Consider the following 26,906-nt stretch of genomic DNA (forward strand, 5'->3'; position numbering starts at 1 on the left):
AGCCAGTGTGAGGTGAAAGGGCAAATCCAACCCCAGCAAGGACAAAATTCCTGCTTTTCCCCATCCCTGCTTTCCTGCTGCCTGCCCAGCCCAACACCCACAGCCAGGAGGTGACAGGGGGGGATAAGGAGCAGAAAAAGCACCCAGAGCTGAGAAATCTTGTCAAGGGTGAAAACTGAAAGTGAGAGAGAAAGAGCTCCCCGAAAGTGCCACGAAACCACGGGCACAGCTGGCATCACCTCCTTCCTCAGCCACAGCTTTGGGGCCAGGCCCAGGGAGGATGAGCTCACAGCACTCCCACATTCCCAGGGGGATGCAGCTCTCCCTGCAGCTCCATCCAGCCCTGGTGGTGCTTCCTGGAGGCTTTTATTCCTCTTAATTCTGTGGAAATTTAAAACAAACCCCACGGGGCTGATGGGCCCACAGGGAGCCATAAAATCCTGGGATGGGTTGGGAAGGGATCTCAAATCCCAGTTCCATGGGCAGGGAATGGGAATAATCCTGAATCTGGGCTGTGGTGTTCCTCAGTGTTTATTCCATAGAACCATGAAATCATGGAATGGTTTGGGTTGTTGGGGGTGGAAGTAACTCAAAGATCATCCTGTTCCACCTTCCCCTATCCCAGGGTGCTCCAAGCCCCATCCAGCCTGGCCTTGGACAATTCCAGGGATGGGGAATCCAAAATTTCTCTGGGAATCCAAAATTTCTCTGGGCTGGGGCCTCCCCACCCTCCCAGGGCAGAATTTCTCCCTGATCTCTGCTCCTCCCAACTCACTGGGAGAAATTCCCTGCCCCAAATGCTCCCTGAGGGCTTTTTAGGGAATCCCAGCCCTGCCCCAGGGGATCCCAGTGGCTTCACCCCAGGATGAATCCCTATCCATGGAGAGGGGATTGGAGCTCTGGAGCCTGCAAACAACCTCTGAATCTGGGGATCCCATGGCTGGGGGCTCCCAGAGCTGCCAGGAATCCAGGAGCCAGGAACCAGCAGGGATCATGGGGAAATCTCAGGAATTCTGGTGGCAACTGGGAAAAAAAAAGAGCTGAGAGATGCAGGTGACTGAGCCAGGATTTTAGATGTTCCAGCAGCCCAAGGAAGCTTCAGGAACTCCATTTTATCACCCCCTGATAAATACCAGCAAAAACAGAGGTTTGGGGATTAGGAATTTCAGGGAATCCCATGAGGAATCAGAACCAGCAGCCACTAAAACACCAGGAAAGTTTCTCCTGACCCTTTTTTCTCCTGTTTATGGAGCCATCAATTGCCAACCCAAATCAGAAACAGCTTCTGTCAGGGAGGCTCCTCTGGTGCTAAATCTGACCTTGGAACTTCCCAAAAAATGATCCAGAGGCAAATAAATGATTCAATATTCCACGAGTTCTCTGAGTGGCAAATAGGATCAGATCCCTTTTATTGATTGCATCCAGAATTCCCATTCCATGAGATATTTTCCCATTCTTTAGTGGAGCAGTGATCTCTGCCTACAGCTGCCTGTCAGCTTGGCTGGGATTGAATCACCCTGCAGCTTGAATTTCTATTTCTCTGTAATTATGGCTTAATTAGACCTATAAAATTATTGCTACTTCCAATGCCAGGCAATAGGGCTGCCCTACAAAAACCAAACCCTTCCCACTGGGGATGTCACGAGTGACTCCATGACCTTCCCTAAGGGTTTAGCCCATTCCTGAGGGAAATCCATCTAATTTTAAATTCCAGGAGAAACAACATCCCACAGCTGGCAGGAAACATCCCCAGATCTCATTTCCCTCAAAGCAAGGGTGATGCCCACGAGTCTTACCTGGAAACCTTTGGTCCTTTGGTCAAAACGAAGCCAAAAATTCAATTTCTGTTCATTGGAGGGGAGAGAAGCCAAGGGTGAAACAAAGGCAGGACATTTCCAGGAACTCCCACTTTTTCAGAAGAGCGAGGCTGGAGCTGATCCCATTTCTCATCTCTCAACTCTCCAGGCCTCAAAACCAAACTGAGCCCAGGGCTGGGGCTCTGGGGCTTTTCTCACCGGGTTTCTTTCTGATCTGTGCTTTCCCTTTCTGTCTCAAGCAGCATTTTTGGGTATTGATCTGGGGGAGGGCAGAGCCCCCAGCAGGGATTCCCCAAATTTTGACTGCATTAGATCAAACCTAAATTTATAGAAAACCAGAACGAGCCTTACTTTTCCCTGGAGGGTAATTCCAAAAGTAATTTCTGGTTGAAATACAGGCAGTAGAATTATATTTTCCTGTGGAAAAATCAGAGCTGCTAACACTTTTATAACTTACCAGTTATAAATTATACATATATATATATGATGTGATATTTATTATCTGTATTATCTATATTCTATTTACTATATTTATTATATTTATTATAGTGGGCAGGCCCTGGCACAGGGTGCCCAGAGCAGCTGTGGCTGCCCCTGGATCCCTGGTAGTGCCCAAGGCCAGGTTGGACTTTGGGGCTTGAAGTAACCTGAAATAGTGGAAGGTGGAACTGAATGAGCTTTAATGTCCCTTTCAACCTAAAAATGCCCTGGTTTTATGATTTCATGAAATAAACTCAAAGGAACATCACAGATCTTTAATTATTCCCATTCCATTTCAGCATTGCTTCCCATTCCTCTGGGACTGCACTTGCTCGAGGAGTAATTCTTGTTTAAATATAATATAATCTGTAAAACATATCCTTTTGCTCTAATATGATTAATGTAAATATTAATTATCAAGATTTTTCATTCAGGCTAAGCCTGGTCAAGCAGAGGGTGCTTTGAGGTGAAGGAGGAGAAGATGGATTTCTTCTTCCATTGAGAAAAGAAGTTCCACACACCAGAATTCAAACCCCAGACTCCTGGAATGGTTTGGGTTGGAAGGAACCTTAAATCCCACCCCATTCTGCCATGGCAGGGACACCTTCCACTGTCCCAGGGTGTTCCAAACCCATCCAGCCTGGCCTGGGGCACTGCCAGGGATCCCAGCAAGGATTCTTGGAGAGATCTGTAGGATATCATTAGGATATATCCCAAATGAGCCAAAAAATAAAACCCAAATCCCAGCCCAGCTCTGACCCTGCTGGGAAACCTCGTGCAGCAGGGACTGAGAAACCTGGAAAGCCAAAGTGGTGCCTTTCAGGAACAGCCCTGCTGCACATCCCAAAATTCTCTTTCACTTTTGGCTCTCGGAAGCCGCGGCTCCTACACGAGCTGGAAACCACAGCCCACGGTGGAGTGACGGGGCAGGAGTGGAAAACACAGAGAGAAATTGGAAAATGAGGCACTGCTGGTATTGGGGCAAAAAGAAGTCTCAGGACACGCCACAGGCTTCTTATAGGAAACAGAGAAAATACAAAGAACCTGAAAATGCAATATAAAACTCTTGATTCATCCTGCTCCCTTCCAGTTTGACAGCAAAAATCCCAGTGACTTCATGGCTGACCCAATGCACAGAAAAGTTTTCTGCAGCCTTTTGGGGCAGCTGAGAATGGCCACAAAGAATAGGAGCCAATACTGAAGTATTTGTTGATTTATCCAAGTATTTCTGCAAAACCAAACGCTCAGGCAGGTTTTCACAAACATTCACTAGTGAGAGTTTGTCATTAGAGAATCAGAGAATCGTGGAATGGTTTAGGCTGGAAAATATCTCAAAGTTCATTCAGTCTAACCATCCCCAGCCCTGCCAAGGCCACCCCTGAGCCCTGTCCCCAAGTGCCACCTCCCCAGGGCTTTAAATCCCTCAGGGGATGGGGTCTGCCCAGGGCAGCCCCTTCCAAACCTTTCCATGAAGAAATATTCCCTGATATCCAACACGAACTCCTCTGGTGAGACCTGAGGCTGTTTCCTCTTGTCCTGGCACTTTTTCCTTGAGAGGAAAGCAGGATAAAGAACAGAAATGGGAAAGCTGGAGAGACACAACTTCCAAGGGATGGAGTGACAGAACAGAGAGGGAATGGCTTTGAACTGAGAGAGGAGGAGGTTTACGTGGGAATTTGGGAAGGAATTCCTGAGTGGGAGGGAGAGGAGGCCCTGGGATGGAATTCCCAGAGCAGCTGTGGCTGACCCTGGATCCCCGCAATGCCCAAGGCCACTGTGGCACAGAGGGAGGTGTCCCTGCCATTGGAATGAGAGGATCTTAAAGGTCCTACACAAACCATCCCAAGACTTTGTGGTTCGATGGAAATTTATCCACGTGCCTAGCACTGACCCGAACCAACCCCACTTTTCTGGAAGCCCTTTGTGCTTCCAGAGCCCGAGGAAGGAGCTCCAGCTGTGCCCGGCCCGCCCCAGCGCCGTGCGGGATTCCCAGCGCCGCCGCTCTCGGGATGAGCGCGGCCGGCCCGGGGGGAAATCCCGAGGCTGCGGCGGCTCTATAAGAGCTGTCCCCGGCGGGGACCGACGGCAGCGAGATGGAGCGGAGCGGCAGCGGCGAGAACGGCACCGGGAGAGCCGGGAACGGCACCGGGAACATCGGGAATAACTCCGGGAATAACTTCGGGAGCGGCACCGGGAGCCGGCGGGCAGCGCCGCCTGGCGGCCTCGGGCGGGCATTGCTGTGCCTGGCTCTGCTGCTGCTGCCCCCGGCCCGGGCACTGCCCACCCCTGACCGGGCACTGCCCGCCCCTGACCGGGCACTGCCCGCCCTTGACCGGGCACTGCCCGCCCCCGCCCAGTGCCTCAGCCGCTCCCGGCAGCTGCTGGAGGCCGCCAACGCCGCCCCGCAGAGGCTGAAGGTGCGCGGGGAACGGGACGGGACGGGGAGGATGTGGGGGGCTCGGATGGGGTAGGGGTGGTACCCAGCAGGGCAGGGATGGGTAGGGGTGGTACCCAGGAGGGCAGGGATGGGGTTGGGGTGGTACCCAGGAGGGCGGGGATGGAGCAGTGGTGGTACCCAGAGAAGTGGCAAAGGTACCCAAAGGCCAGTGAGGAGCCAGTGGCGGTACCCAGAAGGGTGGGGATGGCACCAAGGCAGGCAGGGATGAGGTAACTGCGGTCCCCAGGAGGGCAGGGATGGTCCCCAGGCACCAGCCGGGCAACCAGGGGCTGCTGAGAACCCAGGAGGGCAGGGATGGGACACTGGTGACACCCAGGAGGGCAGGGATGGGACACTGGTGACACCCAGGAGGGCAGGGATGGGGTAGTGGTGACACCAAACCTGGAAATGCTGGAGCAATTTTGGTCCCCAGGATGACAGGGATGGTCCCAGAAGGGCAGGGATGTCCCCAAGATGTCAGTGATGGCCCCAGGATGTCAGTGGTGACCCCAGGATGTCAGTGGTGACCTCAGGATGTCAGTGATGGACCCCAAACAATTTCCTGTATTTCATATTTAACCACAGTTCCCATCGAGCCTCATTCCTGGGGTTCATCTGAGCACAGATACATGAAATTGTATCTGTGTATCAAATTGTGTCTATTTGCAGATAAATGTATAAAAATGCAGAAATTGCCCCATGAAGGTGCCAAGGACCCTTTTTTATTCCCTTTTCACCCCAGAAATCCAACACCCTGGGATTTGAATGCACCCTTGAGGAGGTGGATCTGCAGGACATCACTGAGAACCACATCAACACCCTCAGAGCCTGCACAGCTGAGGAGCCAGGGGTAAACACAGGAATTACAGACCACGTTTCAATTTGACCTCATGGTTTCATGGAATGCATCATCCACACCCCCATTAAATCTTAATTTTTGTTCAATTTGCAGCCTGGAAATTGCCCAGTCCTGGAAAAATCAACTTTTGACGAGGTAAATAGAAATTTCCCAAAACACCTCCTTCTTTTCCTCGTTGTGTGTTTAAAGGAGCAGCAGGTTCCCTGATTTCCTGACAATTCCATTTCTTTTCCCCAGGGAAAATGCCTGCAGGGCATCTCTGAGGACGTGAGAGCCTACAGGGCTCAGCTGAGGAGCCTCCCTGACCCCCAGCTGCTGGCAGCCCTCGATGGGATGATGGAGGTGAGCATTGCTGCCCCAGGGACCCCAAAATTCAGCAAGTAGGGAAGGGAAACCTCCATTTCTCCTCCAAATATTGAAATCCAACAGACCTGGTGCACCAGGTGTGACACAGGATGGATTAAATGTTGGTAAATCAAATTTTAGCCTTGGTCTATGAATGCAATCATGACATATTTCAAAATTTACCTTATTAATGATCAATTCAATATTTCCAATTTGACCCTCACTCTATTCAGGGTAAAATAAATATTTCAAAATGTACCCTATTAATGCTATCATTAAATATTTCAAATTTTATCTTGAATCTTTTAATGCTCTCATGAAATATTTGAAAATTTGCCTTAATAATGATATAATGAATTCAAACTTTACCCTATTAATGCAATCATTAAATATTTCCAAAATTTCCCTATTTGTGATAATTAAATATTTCAATTTTCCTTCTCAGTCTGTTCTTGATACCATTAAATACTTCCAAACATACCCTAATAATGACAAATTAAATATTTCCAATTTTTCCCTCAGTCTATTCAGGACAAATTAAATATCCCATATTTTTCCCTATTAATGATGAATTAAATATCCCAAATTTTTCTCTCACTCTATTCACAATAAATTGAATATCCCAAATTCTTTCCTCACTCTATTCACAATGATTTAAACATTCCAAATTTTTCCCTCACTCTATTCATGACAAATTAAATAACCCAAATTTTTCCCTCTGTCTATTAACAATAAATTAAATATCCTCAATTCTTCCCTCAGTCTATTCATGATAAATATCCCAAATTTTTCTCTAACTCTATTTATAGCAAATTAAATATCCTAATTTTTCCCTCAGTCTATTCATGATAATTGAAATATCCCAAATTTCTCTCTCACTCTTTTTACAATAATTTAAATATCTCAAATTTTTCCCTCACTCTATTTATGACAAATTAAATATCCCAAATATTAAATATCCCCTCACGAGAAATTAAAATATCCCAAATTCTTCCCTCACTCTATTCACCATAAATTAAATATCCCAAATTTTCCTCTATTAGTGATAATGTAACCATCCCGAATTTTTCTCAGTCTATTTATGACAAATTAAATATCCCAAATTCTTCCCTCACCCTATTCACCATAAATTAAATATCCCAATTTTTCCCTCGGTCTATTAATGATAATTGAAATATCCCAAATTTCTCTCTCACTCTATTTACGATAATTTAAACATCCCAAATTTTTCCCTTTTAATGACAAATTAACCATCCCAAATTTTCCCTTTGGCCCATCCTTACATCCCACTCCTCCCGTTCATCCCTGAGGGGGTGAAAATCCCAGGAATTTTTGGGTTTAAGTTGTTTTCTAATCCCTGCAGGCCCTGGGCAGCAGCACCGGGCGGGATCCGGAGGCGCTGCTGGGATCATTGGGATCATCGGGATTGGGATCATCGGGATTGGGATCATCGGGATCATCGGGACCATTGGGATCATCGGGACCATTGGGACCATCAGGACCTTTGGGATCATCGGGACCATTGGGACCATCAGGATCATTGGGATTGGGATCATCGGGATCATCGGGATTGGGATCATCGGGACCATTGGGACCTTTGGGCCGGGCGCCGTTCCCGGAGCGGCTGCGGCTCTGCGGGATCCTCCAGGCCCTGCGCATCCGCAGCGTCACCATCTCCAGGGTGCTGAGCTTCCTCAGCTCCCCCTGATCCCGGGAGATCCCGGGGGAAAACACCCACCCAACATCCCAGGGAATTCCCACAGAATTCCCTCCCTTTTAAGCTTTGTTAAATTCCCGGGGTTTTGGGATTTAAGCTACATCTGAGCACCAAAATGTTCCTAAATCTGATTTATCCGCATTTATTCTGCTGATCCCTCAGGAACTGAGAGCTGTTCATGATAATTCCTTTTCCTGGGGATCCCTTCCAACTCAGGATATTCCATTCCATGATTTCTTTGGGATGACATTCCATTCTGTTCCCTGATTTTTTATGACGATATTCCTTGATTAGAGATTCCATTATTCTGTTTCATTTTTTTATGATGATATTCCTTCATTTATGATGATATTCCATTCTATTCTGATTTATGATATTCCAATTTATTTCATTATTTATTTATGATGACATTCCTTGATTTAGTTGAGATTCCATTCTATTTCATTATTTATTTATGATTACATCCCTTATTTATGATATTCCTTGATTTATTTGTGATTATATTCCCTGATTTATTTTTGATGATATGCCCTGATTTATTTATGATGATATTCCTTGATTTATTTGAGATTCCATTCTATTTCATGATTTATTTATGATATTCCTTGATTTATTTATTATTACAATCCCTGATTTATTATTTACGATGATATTCCTCCATTTACGATGACATTCCATTCTATTCCTTGATTTATTTGTGATGCTATTCCTGGATTTATTTATGATATTCCATTCTATTCCCTGATTTATTTATGATGCTATTCCATTCTAGCCCTTGATTTATTTATGATATTCCCTATTTATTCTATTTATATCCTAATAAAATCAAGGTTTCCTTCAGGACCACGGTGATTTTTTTTGTCCCTTGGGATCCACCATGAATCCTTTGGAACACTTTGGATATTGCTGGCATGGGAAGGCACCTCCCTGTAATTGGTTTCAAAATCCAAGTTTCCCTCATGGAAACACCTGGGATAGGGAAGCTGTCCCTGCCCCTGGCAGGGGTTGGAATGGGATGGGAGATTTTGGGATTTCCAGCCCAAAAAAACCCTTGGATGCCTTTGGTGGCACCTCCAGCTTTTCCAGAGGCTGAGGAACAACTTCCATCCTCCTCCCCTTCCCAGGAACCAACAACTTCCCAACACTTCATCCAACTAAAACAAAAAGCAAAATTCAGATGGAAATAAAGGACATTTTTCCTGTTTAATCCTTGTTTTTCAAAAGTATGTTTTCCTTTCCCAAACATCCACAGAGGAAGATGATCCCAAGCATCCCACAGCCTTAAAAACAAGACAATCCTAGATCTGGTCACTCCTCTCTTCTGCAAATTCCATTTTTCCCACATTTTTTTCCAATTCCTGCAGCACAGGGATTTCGGCTCCTCACATTTTAAGCACCTAAATTCTATCCAAGTTCGAATAAATCAAGTATAAAAAAAACCTAAAAAAAAGTATAAAAAGTTTCTCATACAAAAAAAAAAAAAAAAAAAGAATTACACAACGTAAAAAACGGAGACAAGCTACACAGAAAAGAGGGGAGAAGAAATTCCATGGGGAAATTCCGAGCTGCCTGGAGTTCACAGTGGTGTTCCCATCCTTGGGAATCTCAGGAAGCAGAACCACAGCTGAACGAGGACTGGATGCACGGGATCTGTACAGTAATTCCATAGATACAGTGATTATGCCAAGGAATTTGGTACAAGTTTTGGACTCTTCTTCCCTGATCCATGAGAAATCCAATGCACCTCACGATTCTGGCAGTTCAGTGGGTTTGGGAAGGGATGAAAGGTTCCAGGGGAATTCTTCTCCCTATTTTTCCCTGAAGGAAATAAAAAATCTTTTCCAGGCGATGAAAAAGATCAAGTGGCTTCTTCCAGTGTTTGTGCCCTCCTGGAGGGGCTTTCCCTGGGGGTGAAGCCCAGAATTCTGGGATCCACCTCTCCTGAAAGCCTTGGAAGTGGCTCCTTCCCACACCAAACTCCATTCACGTTTCTCTGGAGGATCCTGCCTGAACTTCCCACCAGGAACATTCCTGAGCCCCAGCAGGATCCCAGGGGAGCAGAATGGTTGGACTGGGAAGCTCCCACCTCCTCCTCCTCCTCCTCGTCCTCCTTCCAGCTGGCTCAGCTCTGAGCCAGGAACCTGAGGGAAAGGAAAAACACACCTGGATTGTGGGATCTCTGAAGCTCCTGCAAGATTTAAACTGGGAGAAACTGGATTTAAAAATTTAGGTTGAAAAATAAATGTATTAAACGCAGGACAAGGCTGCGGCACAGAGTCTGTGAGGGAGAGCTCTCCTGCATCCCCAGGCTCTTTCCAGGGAGAATTAACCATGGAATTAGGCTGGAAAAGGCCTCCAAGGTCCTCCAGCCCAACCATTCCCCAGCACTGCCCAGGCCACCACAGCTCCACGTCCCCAGGTGCCACCTCCACAGCTGTGACAGATCCCTCCATGGTGGGGCCTGTGCCAGGCCTGGACAGCCCTTTCCATGAAGGAATGTTCCCAATATCCAGTCTGAACCTCCCCTGGCACAACCTGAGGCCATTTCCTTTTGTTCCAAGTGAAGGAATTGAGAAAGAACAAGGTTTTGCTGTTGCAAAAAAAAAAAAAAAAAAAAATTCGATTTTTGAGGACAAATCCCCTTGGCTGGCTGAGTTCATAAAATTATGGAATGGTCTGGGTTGGAAAGGACCTTAAAGGTCATTGAATTCCAACCCCTGCCATGGGCAGGGATAACTCCCAGCTCCTGGAGTAACTTGGATTTGCAGAAGGTGAACTGAACAAAAGAGCTCCATGGAAAGGAGGGGGAGCTCCCTTGGGAAACCCATCCCACATGGGATGGAACCACCAAGACCTCCATCAGGGAAGGTGTTAATTAACCATTAATTAACCATTCCTGAAGTAAAGAGCTCCTCTCGGGACTTCCAGGAAATCCCAAGAACTGCTTTGGACACCCAGTCATGCTGGGAGAGCTCTCCACACTTGGGACAAAAATGTTCCTTTTGTATCAGTCCCTGAAGGATAAAACCACCACAAAAAATAAAATCACTGCTGGGGAAGTGGAAAGGAGACAAGTTTGACCTCCAGAACAAATGGTGCAGTGGTGATTTGGTACATTCCCTGATGGAATTCCCTGATGGAATTCCCAACCCCAGCTGAGTCAGGATGGGCTCAGTCCCCAGGAGCTGCTGATACCTTGCAGTGCCTGCAGGATCTCATAGGTGGCTTTTTTTCCCCAGGTAAATTCCCTGATGGAATTCCCTGATGGAATTCCCAACCCCAGCTGAGTCAGGATGGGTTCACATTCCCTGGGAGCTGATACCTTGCAATGCCTGCAGGATCTCGTAGGTGGCCTTTTCCCCCAGGGTCCTCTGCAGAGCCTCTGCAGTGCCATGGCCCTGCTCCCTGTCTCTCCACTTCCTCAGCACCAGCAGTTTCTGCATGGTCACGTTGTCCTCCATGGCCCGGATGTCATCGATGTCCTTCATCTCCATCTGCAGACACTCGATGGCCATCTCCCTCCAGTGCCGGTCCAGCAGCTTGGCAATCACCAGCAGCTGTTGGTCTGTCAAGCTTTTTGCTCCCACTCCATCTGAAAAACATTGGATTTTCCCCAAAAATCCACCCAGACCCTGCCCTGGACATTCCCTCTCCTCCTGTCCCTGTCCCTGGGATAAGATCCCAAATCCCCCTGGCTGTCCCCTCCAGGCAGGAGCTGTGCAGAGCCACAAGGTCCCCCCTGATCCCCCTTTTCTCCAGGCTCAGCCCCTTCCCAGCTCCCTCAGGATTCTCCAGCCCCTTTCCCAACCCCATTCCCTTCCCTGGACACGCTCCAGCCCCTCCAGGTCCTTGTGAGGAACCCAAAAGTGCCCCAGGGCTGGGGGAGCCCCAGCAGTGCCAGCACAGGGGACAGGCACAGCCCTGGGACCTCCTTGGCCACCCCTGGCTCATGTCCAGCCACTGCCACCATCAGCCCCAGCCCCTTTTCCACCAGACACCTTTCCAGCTGCCCCTCCCCAGGCCTGGACCATCCCACAGGGAAAAACCTTTGAAAACCGAGCTCAGCTCCAATCCCAGGACACCAAACCCCAACCAGGTCCTTTCCCACCTGCAGTGCCGCCAGTTTTTTGCTTTTTGCTGTGGAGCCCCTCTTCCTCCAGGATGCTGAGGGCTGGCTTCCTCCTCTTCACACCTGGGGAGGGAGCAGAGGTGTCACTGCTGTGCCCTGTGCCCAGAGCAGGGAGGGGACCGGGGCTCCCCCCTGCACAGCCACCACTCACTGCCTGTGCTCCTCTTCTGCTCGTTCCTGTTCTGGTCATAGTGGATCCAATCCCCTGGAAGGGCAGAGCAGGGAAATAAATGTCAGGGAGGATTCCCAGTGCTGGGCCCCAGCTCCAACAATTCCCAGGCACAAAGTTGGAACCCACAAAGGGGGAATTCCAACCCCTTGGGTTTGACAGAAAGAGGTTTTTCCCCTTTTATTCCACGTGCTGCAGCAGGCCCAAACAGGCAAGAGAGATTGCAATAATAATGCAATAATATGCAATTGTTTATTATATTATGCAATTCTATGGGTAATAGATGGAGTAATATGCAGGAGGGGTGGAACTGAATGGTCTTTAAGTTCCAAATGAAACCATTCCATGAGGAGAGGGATGGAGCAGCCCTGCTGGGAGAGCTGGGATTGTTCACCCTGGACAGGAGAAGCTTTGGGGGGACCTCACTGGGGCTTTCCACTGCCTGAAGGAGCTGCAGGAAAGATGGAGAGAGACAACTGACCAGGGATGGAGGGACAGGACACAGGGGATGGCTCCCACTGCCAGAGGGCAGGGATGGATGGGAGAGTGGGAACTGGGAATTCCCTGGGAGGGTGGGCAGGCCCTGGCACAGGGTGCCCAGAGCAGCTGTGGCCACAGCTGGACAGGGCTGGGAGCAGCCTGGGACACTGGAAGGGGTCCCTGGAGTGGCACTGGGTGGGCTCTGAGGTCCTCCCAGCCCTGAGCAGTCCCCACTGCCAAGGACTCACTCTCCCTCAGCTTGGCTTTCCAGACAGTCTCATCCGAGTCCTGCTCCACCAGGGACAGGGTGAAGTCATCAGGCTTCTCCAAATACACCTCAAAGTAACTCTTCAGCTTCAGCAGTGACCCATCAACAAACTCAATCTCCTACACAACAGAAACAGAAAATAAACATAAATATCTGCCTAAAATAAACAAAGAGAAGGCAACTGGCTGTTGGGAGAGATCTGAACCCAACTCCAATTTCCCCAGAGTTCTGCTGTTGACTTTAGCATCAGGATTTCATCCCAAATTTCAGGGCTCCAAGAGGCACACAGTTCCTTGTTGTGGCACATTTCCAGGGAAGCTGCAGTGCAGGAAGTGAGGGTTGGGCTAGGGACTCACCTCAGGAGTTATTTCAGCCTCTGGCTCACAGATCAGTCTGTACTTCTTTCCTTCCTGCAGCAATTTTTGGCATACAGGGGGCTTTTCAATTTGAACAAATTTCCTTTTCGAGTGTTTTACAGCCTTTGAGATATCCTAAAATTTAAAAACACCATTTCAAGCTTAATATCTCCTTGTCACTCATCTCAGTAAAGGAATGAACATCTAAAACTCATCTCAGTAAAAGAATGAACATCTAACACCCGTGCTCAGGTGGCTCCTTGGGCTGGTCTCTGGCCCCAGCTTTACAGAACAGCTCCACAACTTCCTGATCTGCTCCACAAACTTCCCAGACAGCTGTGGAATAACCACCACACTCAAAAAGCATCACTAAACCTCTCCAGCTGTTCTGCCACGGGAGTAAAGCAGGTAAGAGAGTTTGCAAGCCGAGTAAAAGGAAGGTTTTTGTCCCTGCCCTCACTGTAATAGGGTGAATTAAAGTCCTGCTCCTGCCAGAGCTCCTGAATGATCCCACAAACCCAATTTCCTACTTGTAACCCACTGCAGGGCAAGGCAAGGAACTTTCTGAAGCTGGAATTTTATCCTGGGTTAGTCCCACGGCCTCTCCTTTCTCTGCAGACACGCTCTGCCCTGTTCACAGGTCATTTCTGACGTGACCCTGGCACGTGGATGAATCCACTGTCAGCTGCTTGCCCAAATCCCCAGATTTTCACTGGGGACTCAGCACTGCCCCAGGCAGCCTGTTCCAATGCCTGGCCACCCTTTTCCTGAAGGAATTTTCCCTAATATCCAGCCTAAACCTCCTCTGGCACAACTTGGGGCTGTTTCCTCTTGTTACTTGGGAGAGGTGACTTGGATAAAGAATGGAAATGGAAAAGCTCAGAGAGAGACAATTTACAAGGGATGCAGTGACAGAAGAAAGGGGGAATGGCTTCAAATTCAAAGCCTGAAGGTTCAGATGGGATATTGGGATGGAATTGTTCCCTGGGAGGGTGGGGAGGGGTTGGGATGGGATTCCCAGAGCAGCTGGGGCTGCCCCTGGATCCCTGGCAGTGCCCAAGGCCAGGTTGGACACTGGGCTTGGAGCAGCCTGGGACAGTGGACGGTGTCCCTGCCCATCCAGGGGTGGGATGAGATGGAATTTAAGCTCCCTTCCACCCAAACCATGGAACCAGGACTCCTCACCCTCTCTCCCCTCGGGCAGCTGCCAGCCCCGGCCGTACCTTGATGAAGGAGTCATTGTTGGTGGCCAGGTAGACCCAGAAGGACAGGGAGGGGTGCTCGTCGATGGCCTTGTAGAGGATGACAGCCCCGTGGTACTGCAGGGGCTCCTGGCTGTGGATCAGGGGTCCCACGGGGGACAGGGAGCTCACCACCCACTTGACGTGCGACGCCGAGAACTCGGCCGAGGGCTCGATGGCCGCGCCACCGCCCTTGATGTGCAGCACCTTGAAAGCCACGCTGGCCCCGTGACCTGTGGGGACAGCCAGGCTCAGCTGGGGACAGCCAGGCTCAGCTGGGACAGCCTGGGCTCAGCTGGGACAGCCAGGGCTCAGCTGGGACAGCCGGGCTCAGCTGGGACAGCCTAGGCTCAGCTGGGACAGCCAGGCTCAGCTGGGACAGCCAGGCTCAGCTGGGGACAGCCCAGGCTCAGCTGGGGACAGCCAGGCTCAGCTGGGACAGCCTGGGCTCAGCTGGGACAGCCAGGCTCAGCTCCCCCAGGATGTCCCCACATGTCCCTGTGACAAGCAGTGCCTGGCTGTGTGCTCTGTCCCCACCTGTCAGAGCTGGGGCAGTTCTCTCTGCTCTTGGGGCAGTTTTCTTTCTCTCTCCCACAGCCAACCCTCCCTCCAGGAGATCTCTGCTGTCCATGGGCCATTCATTATTAATTATCTGCTGTCCATGGCCAGGGAGTGTCCCTGCAGGGCTGATCAAATCCCACCATCCCATGGGAGATGCTCCGCCCAGGGGAGGAGCCAAGCATTCCTACCTGGATCCAATCTGAGGTGCTGGGAACAGCCCAGCAGCCTTTGCCCCCTGCATTCCCAGAGGAGCAGCTTTCTGCTGCCCTGCATTCCCAGAGGGAGAGCAGGCCCAGCTCCAGCAGCCCTGGAGCTGCAGAGGAAAACTCCCCCCTTGTGCAGGAAGCTTCAGCTTCTCCCTGTTTTGCTGCTCTGGAATGTGATTTGGAGAATTGTTTACCCAGCATGTGAATTGTTTGTCATTAATGAGTTTTTAATTAATGGCCAACCCCAGCCAGCTGTGCTGGACTCTCTGAGTCTGTCACGGGGTTTTATTTTCCTCCTCATTCTTATTCTCGCCTTCTGACGTATCTTCTCTATTCTTTTTAGCACAGTTTTAGAATATAATGTAATGTAATGTAATGCAATTATAATATAATGTAATGTAATTATAATGTAATATAATGTAAATAAGATATTATATAATGTAATATAATGTAAGATAAATATTATATAATATAATGTAATATAATTTAATATAAATATTATATAATGTAATGCATATAATATAATGTAATTTAATGTAATTTAATGTAATATAATATAATAATATAAGTAATGTAATGCAATAATGTGATGTGATGTAATGTAATGTAATGTAATGTAATATAATATAACGTAATGTGGTGATGTAGTATAATACAATATAATGAATCAGCCATCGAAGAACCTGGAGTCAGTTCTCATCCCTCCCCCGGTCCTGGGACCCAGAGCACCACAACACTGCCATACAGTGGTGCCAATTCCCACGACAATTCCTGCCCTCCCCGCCGGGCCGTGCCCCGCCGCACTCACCGCCGAGGCAGAGGCAGTGCGGGAACTGGATGGAGAGCAGCGCGCCCGGAGCCGAGCAGCGCACGTCGAACAGCGGCCCGCCCACGATCCACGGCTTCTGCACCAGCGGGGCGTACTTGCTCCAGGACAGCAGCGAGTAGGTGATCCTGGCCCTGCCCGTCACCTCGAAGATCAGCCCCGTGCTGCTGCACTGGTAGGAGCCCTCCGCGTCCAGCTGCACCCTGCAGGAGACGGCAGCGCTCCAGGAGCGGCCCCGGGCACTCCCTCCCGCTCGGCCACAGCTCCGGGAGCTGCCCCGGGCACTCCCTCCCGCTCGGACACAGCTCCGGGAGCTGCCCCGGGCGCTCCCTCCCGCTTTGTTTCACCCCACAGCTGCTCCAGGCGGGTTTGGGGCTGCTAAATCTGGCTGAGGGCTCACCCAGCCCGTGCGAAAGGAAAGGAGAGTTCTGCATGAAACCTCCCGTGCCGGGAGCTGCTCTCGGTGCAGGGCTCGGTGCCACGTCCAGCGTTTCCCGGGGGTAACACCCACACCCAGCAGAGTGTCCTGCAGGGACATCCCCGGGGGCCTGCCCAGGGCACACAGAGGGGACAGTGCTGCACCCCAGGGGAAGGCAGGGCTGAAGTCAGGGTGCAGCAGGGCAGGATGCCTCCTGTGCAGCCAGGCTGAAATAAGCACATCAAAATGGGCTGCTGCTCATTCCTGCAGCAGGACGAGGCAGCATCCTGAAAACCCTGCAGGAGTTGTCTTGGACCAGGATCTGGAGGCAGCATAGGCTCCAAACTGTGATTTTCAAGGATTTGGGTGCACCCCCAGTATGAATCCAAATGCACTTGTGCAGCAAATGAGCTGCTTGCCCACCCAAAGACTGGAGCACCTTGATGAGAACAACCAAACTCAAACCCATTACATTAAAAAAATTCATACATGAATTGTCCTCCAGCAAGTCTCCTGGGGGTCACTTGCTCCTTCTGGTCCTGGAAATAGATTTAAAAAAAAATAAATAATCTTTAAAAAGGTGAGGAGAGAGTAGAATTACAGTTTGCAAATGATCCCATGCAAAGTAAGTGGGTGTTCCTTCCCCCACAAACCTACATTTTCATTCCTGCAGTGCTCACAGGGTGGCAAGCAGCTCTCTCCTAGTGGGAAAGGAGGAAGATGAGCTCATGAAAAGCCAAGTAATTAAACAGCCAGGAATAAAGAAAAAGCCCTCAGGAGATCTGTTCCTACCTGACTCATTGCAGTAAGGTGGGGATTCCTTCTCCTCCTGTTCTTCATCTAGGGAAAAGGAGTTTGGAGTAAATCTCTCCATGTCCAGGGGGTCTCTGCTCCCACATTCACCCAGGACAACCCCACAATTCCATTTGCTTAAATCCACCTTAGGAGAACATTCCTGAGAGTCCCTGCAGGCTTTGCACAGCCTGGGGGTGAAGCTGAACATCAGGATACAAATTTGCCAAAAGCTCCTAAACTGCCCAAACTCCTGGGAATTTTCACAGGGGTTAAAAAAAGATTTATCCTGGGATGAGCCTTGTGGTGCCAAGGACAAAGTTCAGCCCCCAGCATGGAAACTGGGAACAGCTTTCCCAAGGAGCAACCACCACCACACATTGTCTGCAGGGTGTTTGTCCCCAAAACGATCTAAAAGTGCCTGGATTCTCCTGGCTGAGCCCAACAGGATGGAATTCCAGCAGAGCTGAGACCTCAGGCCAAAGGCGGTGTCCTGAGGGCTGACTTGGGAGCGGGGCAGTGGCAGAGCTGCCAGGATCAGCCACTTCCCCATCCCAGCTCCCTCCCAGGACAGAGGGATGCTGGAGGCTGTCCCAGGCTATCCTGGAACCCCAGTCCCCCCTGGGATCATTATGGGCTGGGAGAGGCAGGGAGGCAGCAGCCAGCCCTGGCCGTGTGCCCCAGCCCTGCTGTCCCAGCCCCCAGCTCAGCAGGGCTGGAGCAGCCCCAGGAACACTCCCTGCTCTGGGAGCTCCTCCTTTCCACCCCTCACTTCCTAGGGATGCTCTCCAGCAGCTCCTTGTCCCAAAGAGATGGAGCTGCTGGCTGGGCCAGCCTGGAATCCTTCCTGCCATCCAGCTGAGCAGGGGAAAACAGGCACAACAAACCCCACTCAGCCAGCCTTCCTCCATCCATCCCACTCCTCTGCATCTGCCCAGGAAAACCGCTGGGATTGGTAAAGGATCAGTGTTACATAAAACCAGCACAAGTGCTGGCAGCAAATCCCATGGAAGCACAAACCCACTGACAACAAACACTTCCTCTCATTATTTTCCTGTCCATCCTGTTTGGCCAGTTCTGCTGCCAATTTTTGAGGAAATTTACGGCCTCTTGGTGTTTGGAAAACTGCTGTGGTGTAAAAATATCCGTGGGTATTGTGTCTGGGGTGCTGTGTCTGCCTGGTGAAAGCAGCACGAGCTGCTGCCCTTTGATCAGGGACAGGAAACCACCGGATCCCAAAAAATCACTGGGAAAGCAATCAGAGCTAGCATTCCCTAATAACTGTGAGGTTATACCCAGGAGAAGCAGCTGCTTGAAACTGAACATCAGTTTTAAAAACAAGGATTACAGGTAAATAAATCACAATGCCCTGCTCACCTGACTCCTCTTCTGAGCTGCTGCTGGAGCTGTCCTCAGAACTGGCTTCTCCTTAAAAACAGGCACAGGTGGAATGTGAGTCCAGGATCCACCCAGAGGTTTGGATAAGATGGATAATGGAACAGGAAAAAAAAGAACTACTGAGGCAGAGAAAAACATCAGAGCATCAAACCCCAGAGCAGGGGAGACTTTGGGGTCCCCCAGGCCCTTGAGAGGGGTGCTCAGAACACTGAATTCTCCCGTTTCACACAACCTGGGATCATTTTGGAGCTGCACCCACGGCACATCCCAGTTAAATTATGGTTTTCCAAGGCAGGTGGGAGCAGCCCTGGTGGGAGCTGTGTGTCCCACCAGTGGTGACTCGTTTGGAGGCACCGACCAATTAATGACTCCTACAAACGTCACTTGAAGAGAAACCAGCCCTGGGAAGGCAGGGACGGGGTCTGGGGTGTGGCTGGGGCAATGTGGGATGCAGGAGCGGGCACAGCACCCCAGGAGTGAGGAAATGCCTGAGCCATGGTGGGCTCACCCTCCGGGTGCTCCTCAGCCGATCCCGATCCCGATCCCGATCCCGATCCCGATCCCGATCCCGATCCCGATCCCTCCATGCCATTGGGTGTCACCTCTGCAAGGGAAAGGCAGGGAGTGAGAGCTGGGGAGGGATTTAACTCTTCTCTTGCCAATTCTGCACTCAGAGAAAGGAACAAATAACAAAAGAACAGCATTTCAAAACCCAGCATAAAAACCAAAGGAATCCACAAACAAAGGGTTTACACCAAGGTTTGAGAGCCAGATATAGAATTCCCATTCCCATTCCCAAGGATGGGCACTTCCCAAAATCCCTGTACCTTTCCAACTGTTTTTGAAGCCAGTTATGGAATTCCCATTCCCAAGGATGGGCATTTCCTAAAATCTCTGTACACTTTCCACTGGTTTTTAAAGCCAGTTCCAGAATCCCATTCCCATTCCAAAGGACGGGCACTTCCCAAGATCCCTGTACCTTTCCAACTGGTTATAAAACCCATAATAGAATTCCCATTCCCAAGGATGGTCATTTCCCAAAATCCCTGTACTTTCCAACTGGTTTTTGAAGCCAGTTCCAGAACTCCCATTCCCAAGGATGGGCATTTCCCAAAATCAGTGTACTTTTCAATTGTTTTTTAAAGCCAGTTTTAAAATTCCCATTCCCATACCCAAGGATGGGCACTTCCCAAGATCCCTGTACTTTCCAACTGGTTTTTAAAGCCAGTTTCAGAATTCCCATTCCCAAAGCCCCTGTACCTTTTTCATCGGAGGAGAGGGACTCTGCCCCGCTGGAAGACAAAAAGCAGGCACACATGAGAGCTCTGCCAGCCCTTTCCCACACTCCCACAGGGGCAGCATTCCCAGCTCCCTCCCCTGGCACCGCTCCCAGCCCTGGGAATCCGGGAGCTGCTGTGGGATGGGGGCTGGGGGTTCAGCATTCACCTCCTGCAGCACCAGCCCTGCCCTGGCTCCCTGCTGCCCCTCTGGGGACACCTGGACACAATTCCCACTGGCACCAGCTCCTGCTTCCAGCCCCTCCTTCCAAGCACCAGGACCCTGTTGGATTTGGGAGCAATCCAAGCAATCCCTGGGCAGGCAGGAGACCCAGATAAATTCTGCCCTCCAGCAGAGGCAGCTGTGGCAAACCCAGAGCAGCCTCCAGCCCCCATCCACCCTGCAAAGGGGAAACCTGCTGTGTGTATCACCCACGGATTAAAATCCTGCTTGGAACCTTCTCCAGGAGCTCCGCGACATCTGCCAGGCAGAGCCAGCCAGGAAAGCTGCCCTGAGGAAGGGAATGGCCCTGGGGGCAGCCACCATAAAGCAGCAGGTGACATCCAGCTCAGGGCACCGTGGTGGCACCAGGAAATGTCCCAGAGCCTCCACCCTGGCCAGGGGCAGCTGCAGGAGCAGGCAGGGAAGAAGCATCCAGCCCTTTTTCTTTGGAGCTGTGAAGTCACAGTGCAATCCCAGGGATGCTGGGGGTGCTGGAGCTGAGATGTGGGAGCTGCTCAGCTCTGGGGGCTGATTTTGGCCTCCCTGGGAGCTCCTGGAGTGCCCCTGGAATGAGTGGGCATCACCAGGAGGGCCACACTCAGCCAAAAGTGTGAAACAAAAAAGAAACAAATGGGAATGGCAGAGGCAGGAAAATCCATGAGTGAGGGTTCCTGAGGAGCTCGGGGAAGCCATGCCCGCTGGGGTGTCCTGGCATAGCACAGCAAAGGGGCTGCAAAACTTTCTGGGTCAAGGGCAGGAAGAAGTGGGAAAGCTTTTCCCCCCAGAAGAAATTACACAACAGTTTGCTCTTCCAAACTGTATCTTGAAAAAAAAAAAAAAAAAAAAAAAAAGAGTAAATGTATTTATCTGGAGGGTTCGGAGGGAGCCTGGATGCTGTCCAGGGCCGGCAGCCGAGCCAGGCAGTGTTTGTGCAACCCTTCAACCCTTCCACCAAGTGCTGGCTTGCTAAAATCGGGATCGCTTCTCTCCAACCCCTCCAGCTGCATTTCCCTCCTCCCGCGCTGGCAAACGGCGCAGAAACGGGGAGGGGAGGAGGGAGCAAACACAAAACAACAGCGCACCCGAGCAGGCGGGCAGGGCGCGCTAATAACTGTAACCATTAATTGGGAACCCGCACGGCGGCTCCCCGGCGCGATAAAGGCACGGGCAGATAAACACGAGCCGCGCTCGGCGTTAGGGCAGCACCGGAGCACCGGGGGAGGCGGAGGGAGCCGGGGGGGAGCCCGGGGGGAGCCCGGGGCGGAGCGGGAGCCGCGCTTTGTCTGCGGCGGCGGCGGATGCGCGGCGCGGCCGGGGCTGGGAGCAGCCCCCGCTGCAGGTGCACGGCCGGGCTGGGGCACCCGCAGCCACCGGGAGGGGCTGGGCACGGCAGGGACCCTCCGGTGCCCGGGAACGGGGGGCCGGGAGGGGATGGAGGATGCGGGGATGCAGGTGGGGTGGGGGATGGGAGGATGTGGGGGGCGGAGCTGGGGGACAGCGGGACGGACTGGGGGACATCGGGAGGGTGCAGGGGGACATCGGGAGGGTGCAGGGGGTCAGCGGGAGGGTGCAGGGGGTGCACGGGGCCAGCGGGAGGCGACAGGAGCGGGCAGGGTGGCGGGGACGGCGCGCAGCCGCGGGGAGGGGCGGGGGGCGGGCGAGGGGCGCGGGGGGCGCGGCGAGCCCGGCTCGGCCCGGCCCGGCCCGGCCCCGCTCACCTGTCGGGCTCCGGAGCCGGGCCGGACATCGCAGCGGCACCGAGCGGGAACGGCCGCGTCCTGCGCGCGTGGGGGGCGGGGCCAGCGGGACACGCCCCTGACACGCCCCTGACACGCCCCTGACACGCCCCGGCTCGTCCCCCTCGTTGTCGCCGCTCCGTGTCCGTCGCACCCCCCTGGGTGTAGGTGCCGACGCCGCCGGTGTAATTCATAAATAAAGATAATTTTCATATTCTGGGCGCGTTCCGTGTTATTTATTAAGATATTTGTGTTATTACACGTATTGTGCTGAAATCCCAGAGTGGTTTGGGTGGGAAGGGACCTCAAAGCTCGTCTCGTGTCACCCCCCCCTGCCATGGGCAGGGACAATTGCCATGGATCGGGTTGCTCCAAGCCCTGTCCAACCTGGCCGTGGACACGTCAGGATCTGCCGGCTGCTGGCAGAGCTGCTTAGGGGGAAAAAAAAAGAAAAAGTTAAAATGAAAGAAAGAAAAAAAAAAACAGCCCAAACCTGCAGCGCGTTCAGGCTTCTTTGTAACAAACAAACAAAACAAAAGAGGAATAAAAAGGGAATAAAAGCCTCTTAAGCAGAAGCGTTTTGAAGCTCCTGGAGCAGCTCAGCAATAAATCAGCAGTGCAATAAATGCCGGAGCCCCAGAGGTGTTGGGCACCCACCTGCCCCCCCTGCAGTCCCTGGGAGAGGGGAATTCCGGAGGTGCAGACAAGGAAAACCCCTCACAGCCCTCACCCCACCCCGGCTCCTCCCAGCTGGAAACAGCCAAAGTCACCTGGGTTGGTGCCCCTTGGAAAGGAGGGCTCGGATGGGCGGTTTAGGGTATTTCCCTCATTCCCAGGGCTGATCCAGCCCCAATCCATAGCTCAGCATCACCCCCTCCCCCTGTGCCCATCTGGGTGCGGGGGGCTCTGGGGGAGCCTTTTGTGAGCCTGCCCAGGGCCCGGAGCAGAAGGGAAAATAATCTCTATAAACAAACGCGAGTGCTTGAGCAAACACAGAACGGTCAGAGCGCCGCTCCCGGCGCCTTCCAAGCGCTCAGCTCCCAGCTCCTGGAATTATTCCGGATTTGGAGCCCCCTCAGTTCTGCCCCTCGCCCCAAATCCCACCCTCTGGACTCCAGGACACCAAACAGTTGTGGGAAATCCGTCCTCGCTGGGAGCTCCGTGTGCAGAGCTCACGGGAACGAGCTGGGCTGCAAAGGGGGGTGGAAAACTGAGGGAAACCCGGCAAAAGAAACCAAATTTGGATGGGAGACCCTGGAAAAGTGAGAGAAGGGGTCGGTTTGGGGAGAGGTGGGAGTGCCAGCGGAGGAAATCCCCGGTAAACAACTCGCAAATCCAGCCTGGAACAAACTGAAGGAAGTGGGAAAAGTTCATGGCACAGCGACAGTTGGGAGTAAATAATCACCCAGGAGGGAGAATGGAAAAGGGAAGGAAAGGAAAGCCGGGGAGAAGGGAGGAGGGGAAGGTGGGGTTACCCAGGGGGGGTTTGTTTCCCCAGCTCCATCCCTGGGATGCTGCTGGGAGCTTCCCAAGCGTGGCCGAGCCATCCTTTTCCAGCTTTTCCAGGCGGCCCCAGGCCGAGGGTGATGCCATAAACATCCCGTGAGCTGTCACAGCCCGGGCTCTGCGGAGTCACCGCAGCTCATCCCAAACATTTCCGACTCCGAGTGTTCCTCTGAGAAACCCCAATTCCCAGTGTTCCTCTGAGAAACCCCAATTCCCAGTGTTCCTCTGAGAAACCCCAATTCCCAGTTTTCCTCTAAGAAACCCCAATTCCCAGTTTTCCTCTGAGAAACCCCAATTCCAGTTTTCCTCTGAGAAACCCCAATTCTCAGTTTTCCTCTGAGAAACCCCAATTCCCAGTTTTCCTCTGACAAACCCCAATTCCCAGTGTTCCTCTGACAAACCCCAATTCCCAGTGTTCCTCTGACAAACCCCAATTCCCAGTTTTCCTCTGAGAAACCCCAATTTCCAGTGTTCCTCTGACAAACCCCAATTCCCAGTTTTCCTCCGGGGGTCTGATCCACCCCAGTTTCCCTGAACAGCCCTTCCCTTTGCCCGCAGTCCCGTGCTGCTGAGGGAGGCTGCGATGTCTCCGACCATAAATCAGTTTTTTTTTTCCAAGGACAGGGAGGGATTTGAGCTTTGCTGGCCCTTCCCAATCCTTTGTGTGCAGAAGGAAGCTGGTGCAGGCTGCAGCTCCGGGGGAATTCCTGCTGCTCCCGGCCGAGCGTCCCTGCAGGGGCTGGGATGCACAGCCTGAGGTGCCAGGTGGGGTTTTTAGGTTTGTCACCCAAAGGCCGGGCTCTGGGGCACCCAGGGCAGGGTCAGCCCCCCACAGCCCCTCTGGGTCTGCAGCTCCATCCCCTGAGCCCCACATTCATCAAAAACGGGGGTAAATCCTAGAATCCAGAGCCTGAAGCAGGAATGTGGAGGGTAGCAGGAGCACCTAAGGTGAGAAGAGACATCCTTCCTTTTCCCTGGCAGATTGGATCTGGGTTTTCCAGAGGTTTTTCAGTGCAGGAGTTCATGACACTTCTTCTTTTTCTTCTTCTCTCTTCTTCTTCTTCTTCTTCTTCTTTTTCTTCTTCTTCTTCTTCTTCTCTTTTCTTCTTCTTCTTTCTTCTTCTTCTTCTTCTTCTTCTCTTCTTCTTCTTCTTCTTCTCTTCTTCTTCTTCTTCTTCCTTTCTTCCTTTTCTTTTCCTCTTTTTTCTCTTCCTTTTTCTTCTTCCTTCTTCCTTCCTCTTCTTCCTCTTTCCTTGAATCTTCTTTTCCTCCTCTTCTTTTCTTCCTTCTCCTTCTTTCCTCCTCCTTCTCCTCCTTCTGTTAATCTTCACTTTCCTCTACTATTATTACGATTACTATTATTGTTATTATTACTATTATTATTATTACTATTATTGTTATTATTACTATTACTATTATTATTACTACTTTTAGCGGGCTATCAGTTCACTTTTGGGTGCTATTTGAGCAATTAATGCATTTACCAGAGCACTAAACAGAAAATAAGAAAGAGGCACCAAAAAATTGCTGCAAACTCCTGGAATCCCCCGTTTTTCCGGTCCCATCTCTTTCTCTCTTCTCACTAGGATGGATCGTTCAGCTCTTCCAGGGATTCCCATTTTTAAAGGAATTTCAATGTGAATGCAGTGAAAAGCAGCATTGCCTGAGTGCTGCAGGAAGCCCCGAGGGCTCCCTGTGGCAATTCCCTGTGGAATTCCCGTGCCAGGCTGGCAGTGAGGGCTGGCATTGTCTGCCCAGCTGTGCACTGAGACCCTCTTGTCAGGAAATGGAGATTTCACCGCGGGGTTCACACTGAGCCCTTTGTGCCCAGCCCAAGGATGGAATTAATGCTCCTGTTTGCCCGGGAGAGAACCGAGAAACTGTAAATGCCAGCAGCAGAAAATTATTATTATTGGTATCAGTCATTAATCCAGCATCAGAAAATCAGTATTGGTATCAATCATTAATCCAGCATCAGAAAATTAATATTGGTATCAGTCATTATTCCCAGCATCAGAAAATCAGTATTGGTATCAGTTATTAATCCAGCATCAGAAAATCAGTATTGGTATCAATCATTAATCCAGCATCAGAAAATCAGTATTGGTATCAGTTATTAACCCCAGCATCAGAAAATCCCTCTCTGGTTTTTAAGCACATCCAGCCCAAGCATTCCCAGCTCTGCCCAGGCTCTGACCATGTCCCCAAGTGCCACCACCCCAGGGCCCCTCCAGGGATGGGGCTCCACCCTGCCAGGGCTGGACAGCCCTTCCAGAAGGAATTTTCCCAATATCCAACCTGAACTCTCCCTGGCCCAGCCTGAGGCCGTTCCCTCTCCTCCTGTCCCTGTTCCTGGGATAAGATCCCAAATCCCCCTGGCTGTCCCCTCCTGGCAGGAGCTGTGCAGAGCCACAAGGTCCCCCCTGATCCCCCTTTTCTCCAGGCTCAGCCCCTTCCCAGCTCCCTCAGGATTCTCCAGCCCCTTTCCCAGCCCCATTCCCTTCCCTGGACACGCTCCAGCCCCTCCAGGTCCTTGTGAGGAACCCAAAAGTGCCCCAGGGCTGGGGGAGCCCCAGCAGTGCCAGCACAGGGGACAGGCACAGCCCAGCCTGTGGCATTAGGGGTGATCTGTTCGAATATTTGTACTAGACACTCACATTAAATAATTCTAAAATGATCAAATGTGGGCATCTAATAGAAATATTGTAATGGATATAGAGATAGCATTACAACAATATAAATGCTAAATAAAATAAAGAAAACTTAAATAAACATTAATAATAAACTAATTAAAGCAACAAAAATAAATAAATAAGCAATATAAAAAGCATAGAATAAATAAAATAATAAATAAATTATTTTATTTATTATTTTATAATAATAAAATAATAAATAAAATAAAAATAAAATAAAAATAAATAAAATAAAATATAAATAAATAAAAACATAATTAGTTAAAATAAAATATCAAAAATAAATAAATAAATAAGCAATATAAAAAGCATAGAATAAATAAATAATAACAAAACAAAAAGATAAAAATAAAGCAATGAACAACATGTAAAAACATATAATAAATAAAATAATAACGAAAGAAACAAAGAGCTAAAAATAAATAAATAGACAGAAATAAAAATAAATAAACAGAAATAAATAAAATAATACACAATAACAATCTGTATAATGAACACTACTGCTGCTGGGACAGCCGGGATGCTGCAGGGTTTGGGAGAACGGGGTTAAAAACAGCGGGATTTTTCCTCCCGGCTGCTCCGGGATGCCAGACCCTGCCCCGGCCGCTCTCTCCCAGTCCCCCCAGTTGGCGGCGATTCCCTCCCCAGTATCCGCCGGGATCTGTCCCGGAGCCGCCTGCAGATGGCAACAGCTCCCCGGGATGGACGGGGATGGCCCCGGGATCCCTCCCGGCCCGCTCCGGCTCCTCCGGCGGAACCATGGACCATGTTAGAAACCAAAGCAACAATCATAAATTGAATTAATAATGGAAATATTAATTTTATTGGAAATAGCATTTTAATAAATCAATCAATCCCATTAGCAAGAATAAATTTATTATTAATGACAAGCAATAATGATGAGAAACAATGATATCAAAAATTATCATTCCAAAAATCCAACATCTCCTTTGGGCTGAAAAAGCCAAAATT

At 50.5% G+C, this 26,906-nt stretch overlaps 2 protein-coding genes across 5 annotated transcripts; one reads left to right on the plus strand and one right to left on the minus strand.

The window, feature by feature from the left end:
• The first annotated feature begins 4,390 nt into the window (after positions 1-4,390).
• IL12A (interleukin 12A) lies at positions 4,391-7,646 on the plus strand. Its single transcript, XM_050978121.1, has 6 exons — positions 4,391-4,714; positions 5,477-5,584; positions 5,687-5,728; positions 5,831-5,935; positions 7,302-7,372; positions 7,544-7,646. Exons 1-6 carry the CDS (start codon positions 4,391-4,393, stop codon positions 7,644-7,646), a joined length of 753 nt encoding a protein of 250 aa, XP_050834078.1.
• A 1,193-nt stretch (positions 7,647-8,839) lies between these two features.
• On the minus strand, positions 8,840-21,802 carry CARD8 (caspase recruitment domain family member 8). 4 transcript variants are annotated; one of them, XM_050978103.1, is made up of 15 exons: positions 21,718-21,802; positions 19,760-19,791; positions 19,056-19,103; positions 19,008-19,025; positions 18,479-18,529; positions 17,102-17,149; positions 16,967-17,010; positions 16,799-16,848; positions 15,874-16,094; positions 14,281-14,531; positions 13,058-13,192; positions 12,682-12,820; positions 11,936-11,989; positions 11,764-11,847; positions 8,840-11,247 (listed from the first exon to the last, which is right to left on the minus strand). In XM_050978103.1, the coding sequence occupies exons 1-15, from the start codon at positions 21,744-21,746 to the stop codon at positions 10,955-10,957; spliced, it is 1,497 nt and encodes a 498-aa protein (XP_050834060.1). In that variant the 5' UTR covers positions 21,747-21,802; the 3' UTR covers positions 8,840-10,954. The 4 variants fall into 4 exon arrangements, with proteins under 4 accessions (XP_050834060.1, XP_050834058.1, XP_050834059.1 ...); XM_050978101.1 differs by having other exon boundaries at positions 19,056-19,163; XM_050978102.1 differs by having other exon boundaries at positions 19,008-19,103.
• Positions 21,803-26,906: the final 5,104 nt, after the last annotated feature.

This window comes from Serinus canaria, chromosome 9 (assembly GCF_022539315.1).
Source record: "Serinus canaria isolate serCan28SL12 chromosome 9, serCan2020, whole genome shotgun sequence".
In the NCBI taxonomy this organism is placed as follows: Eukaryota; Metazoa; Chordata; class Aves; order Passeriformes; family Fringillidae; genus Serinus; species Serinus canaria.

Bases quoted from the DNA above. Each gene is read 5' to 3' on its own strand.
- IL12A (XM_050978121.1), top strand. From the start codon at position 4,391: ATGGAGCGGAGCGGCAGCGGCGAGAACGGCACCGGGAGAGCCGGGAAC. The intron at 5,585-5,686 runs GTAAACACAGGA...TTCAATTTGCAG, and splicing joins GCACAGCTGAGGAGCCAGGG to CCTGGAAATTGCCCAGTCCT. The intron at 5,729-5,830 runs GTAAATAGAAAT...TCTTTTCCCCAG, and splicing joins AAAAATCAACTTTTGACGAG to GGAAAATGCCTGCAGGGCAT.
- CARD8 (XM_050978100.1), bottom strand. From the start codon at position 21,746: ATGTCCGGCCCGGCTCCGGAGCCCGACAG. The intron at 17,011-17,101 runs GTAGGAACAGAT...CTTTCCCACTAG, and splicing joins ACCTTACTGCAATGAGTCAG to GAGAGAGCTGCTTGCCACCC. The intron at 13,193-14,280 runs GTACGGCCGGGG...TTTAAATTTTAG, and splicing joins ACAATGACTCCTTCATCAAG to GATATCTCAAAGGCTGTAAA.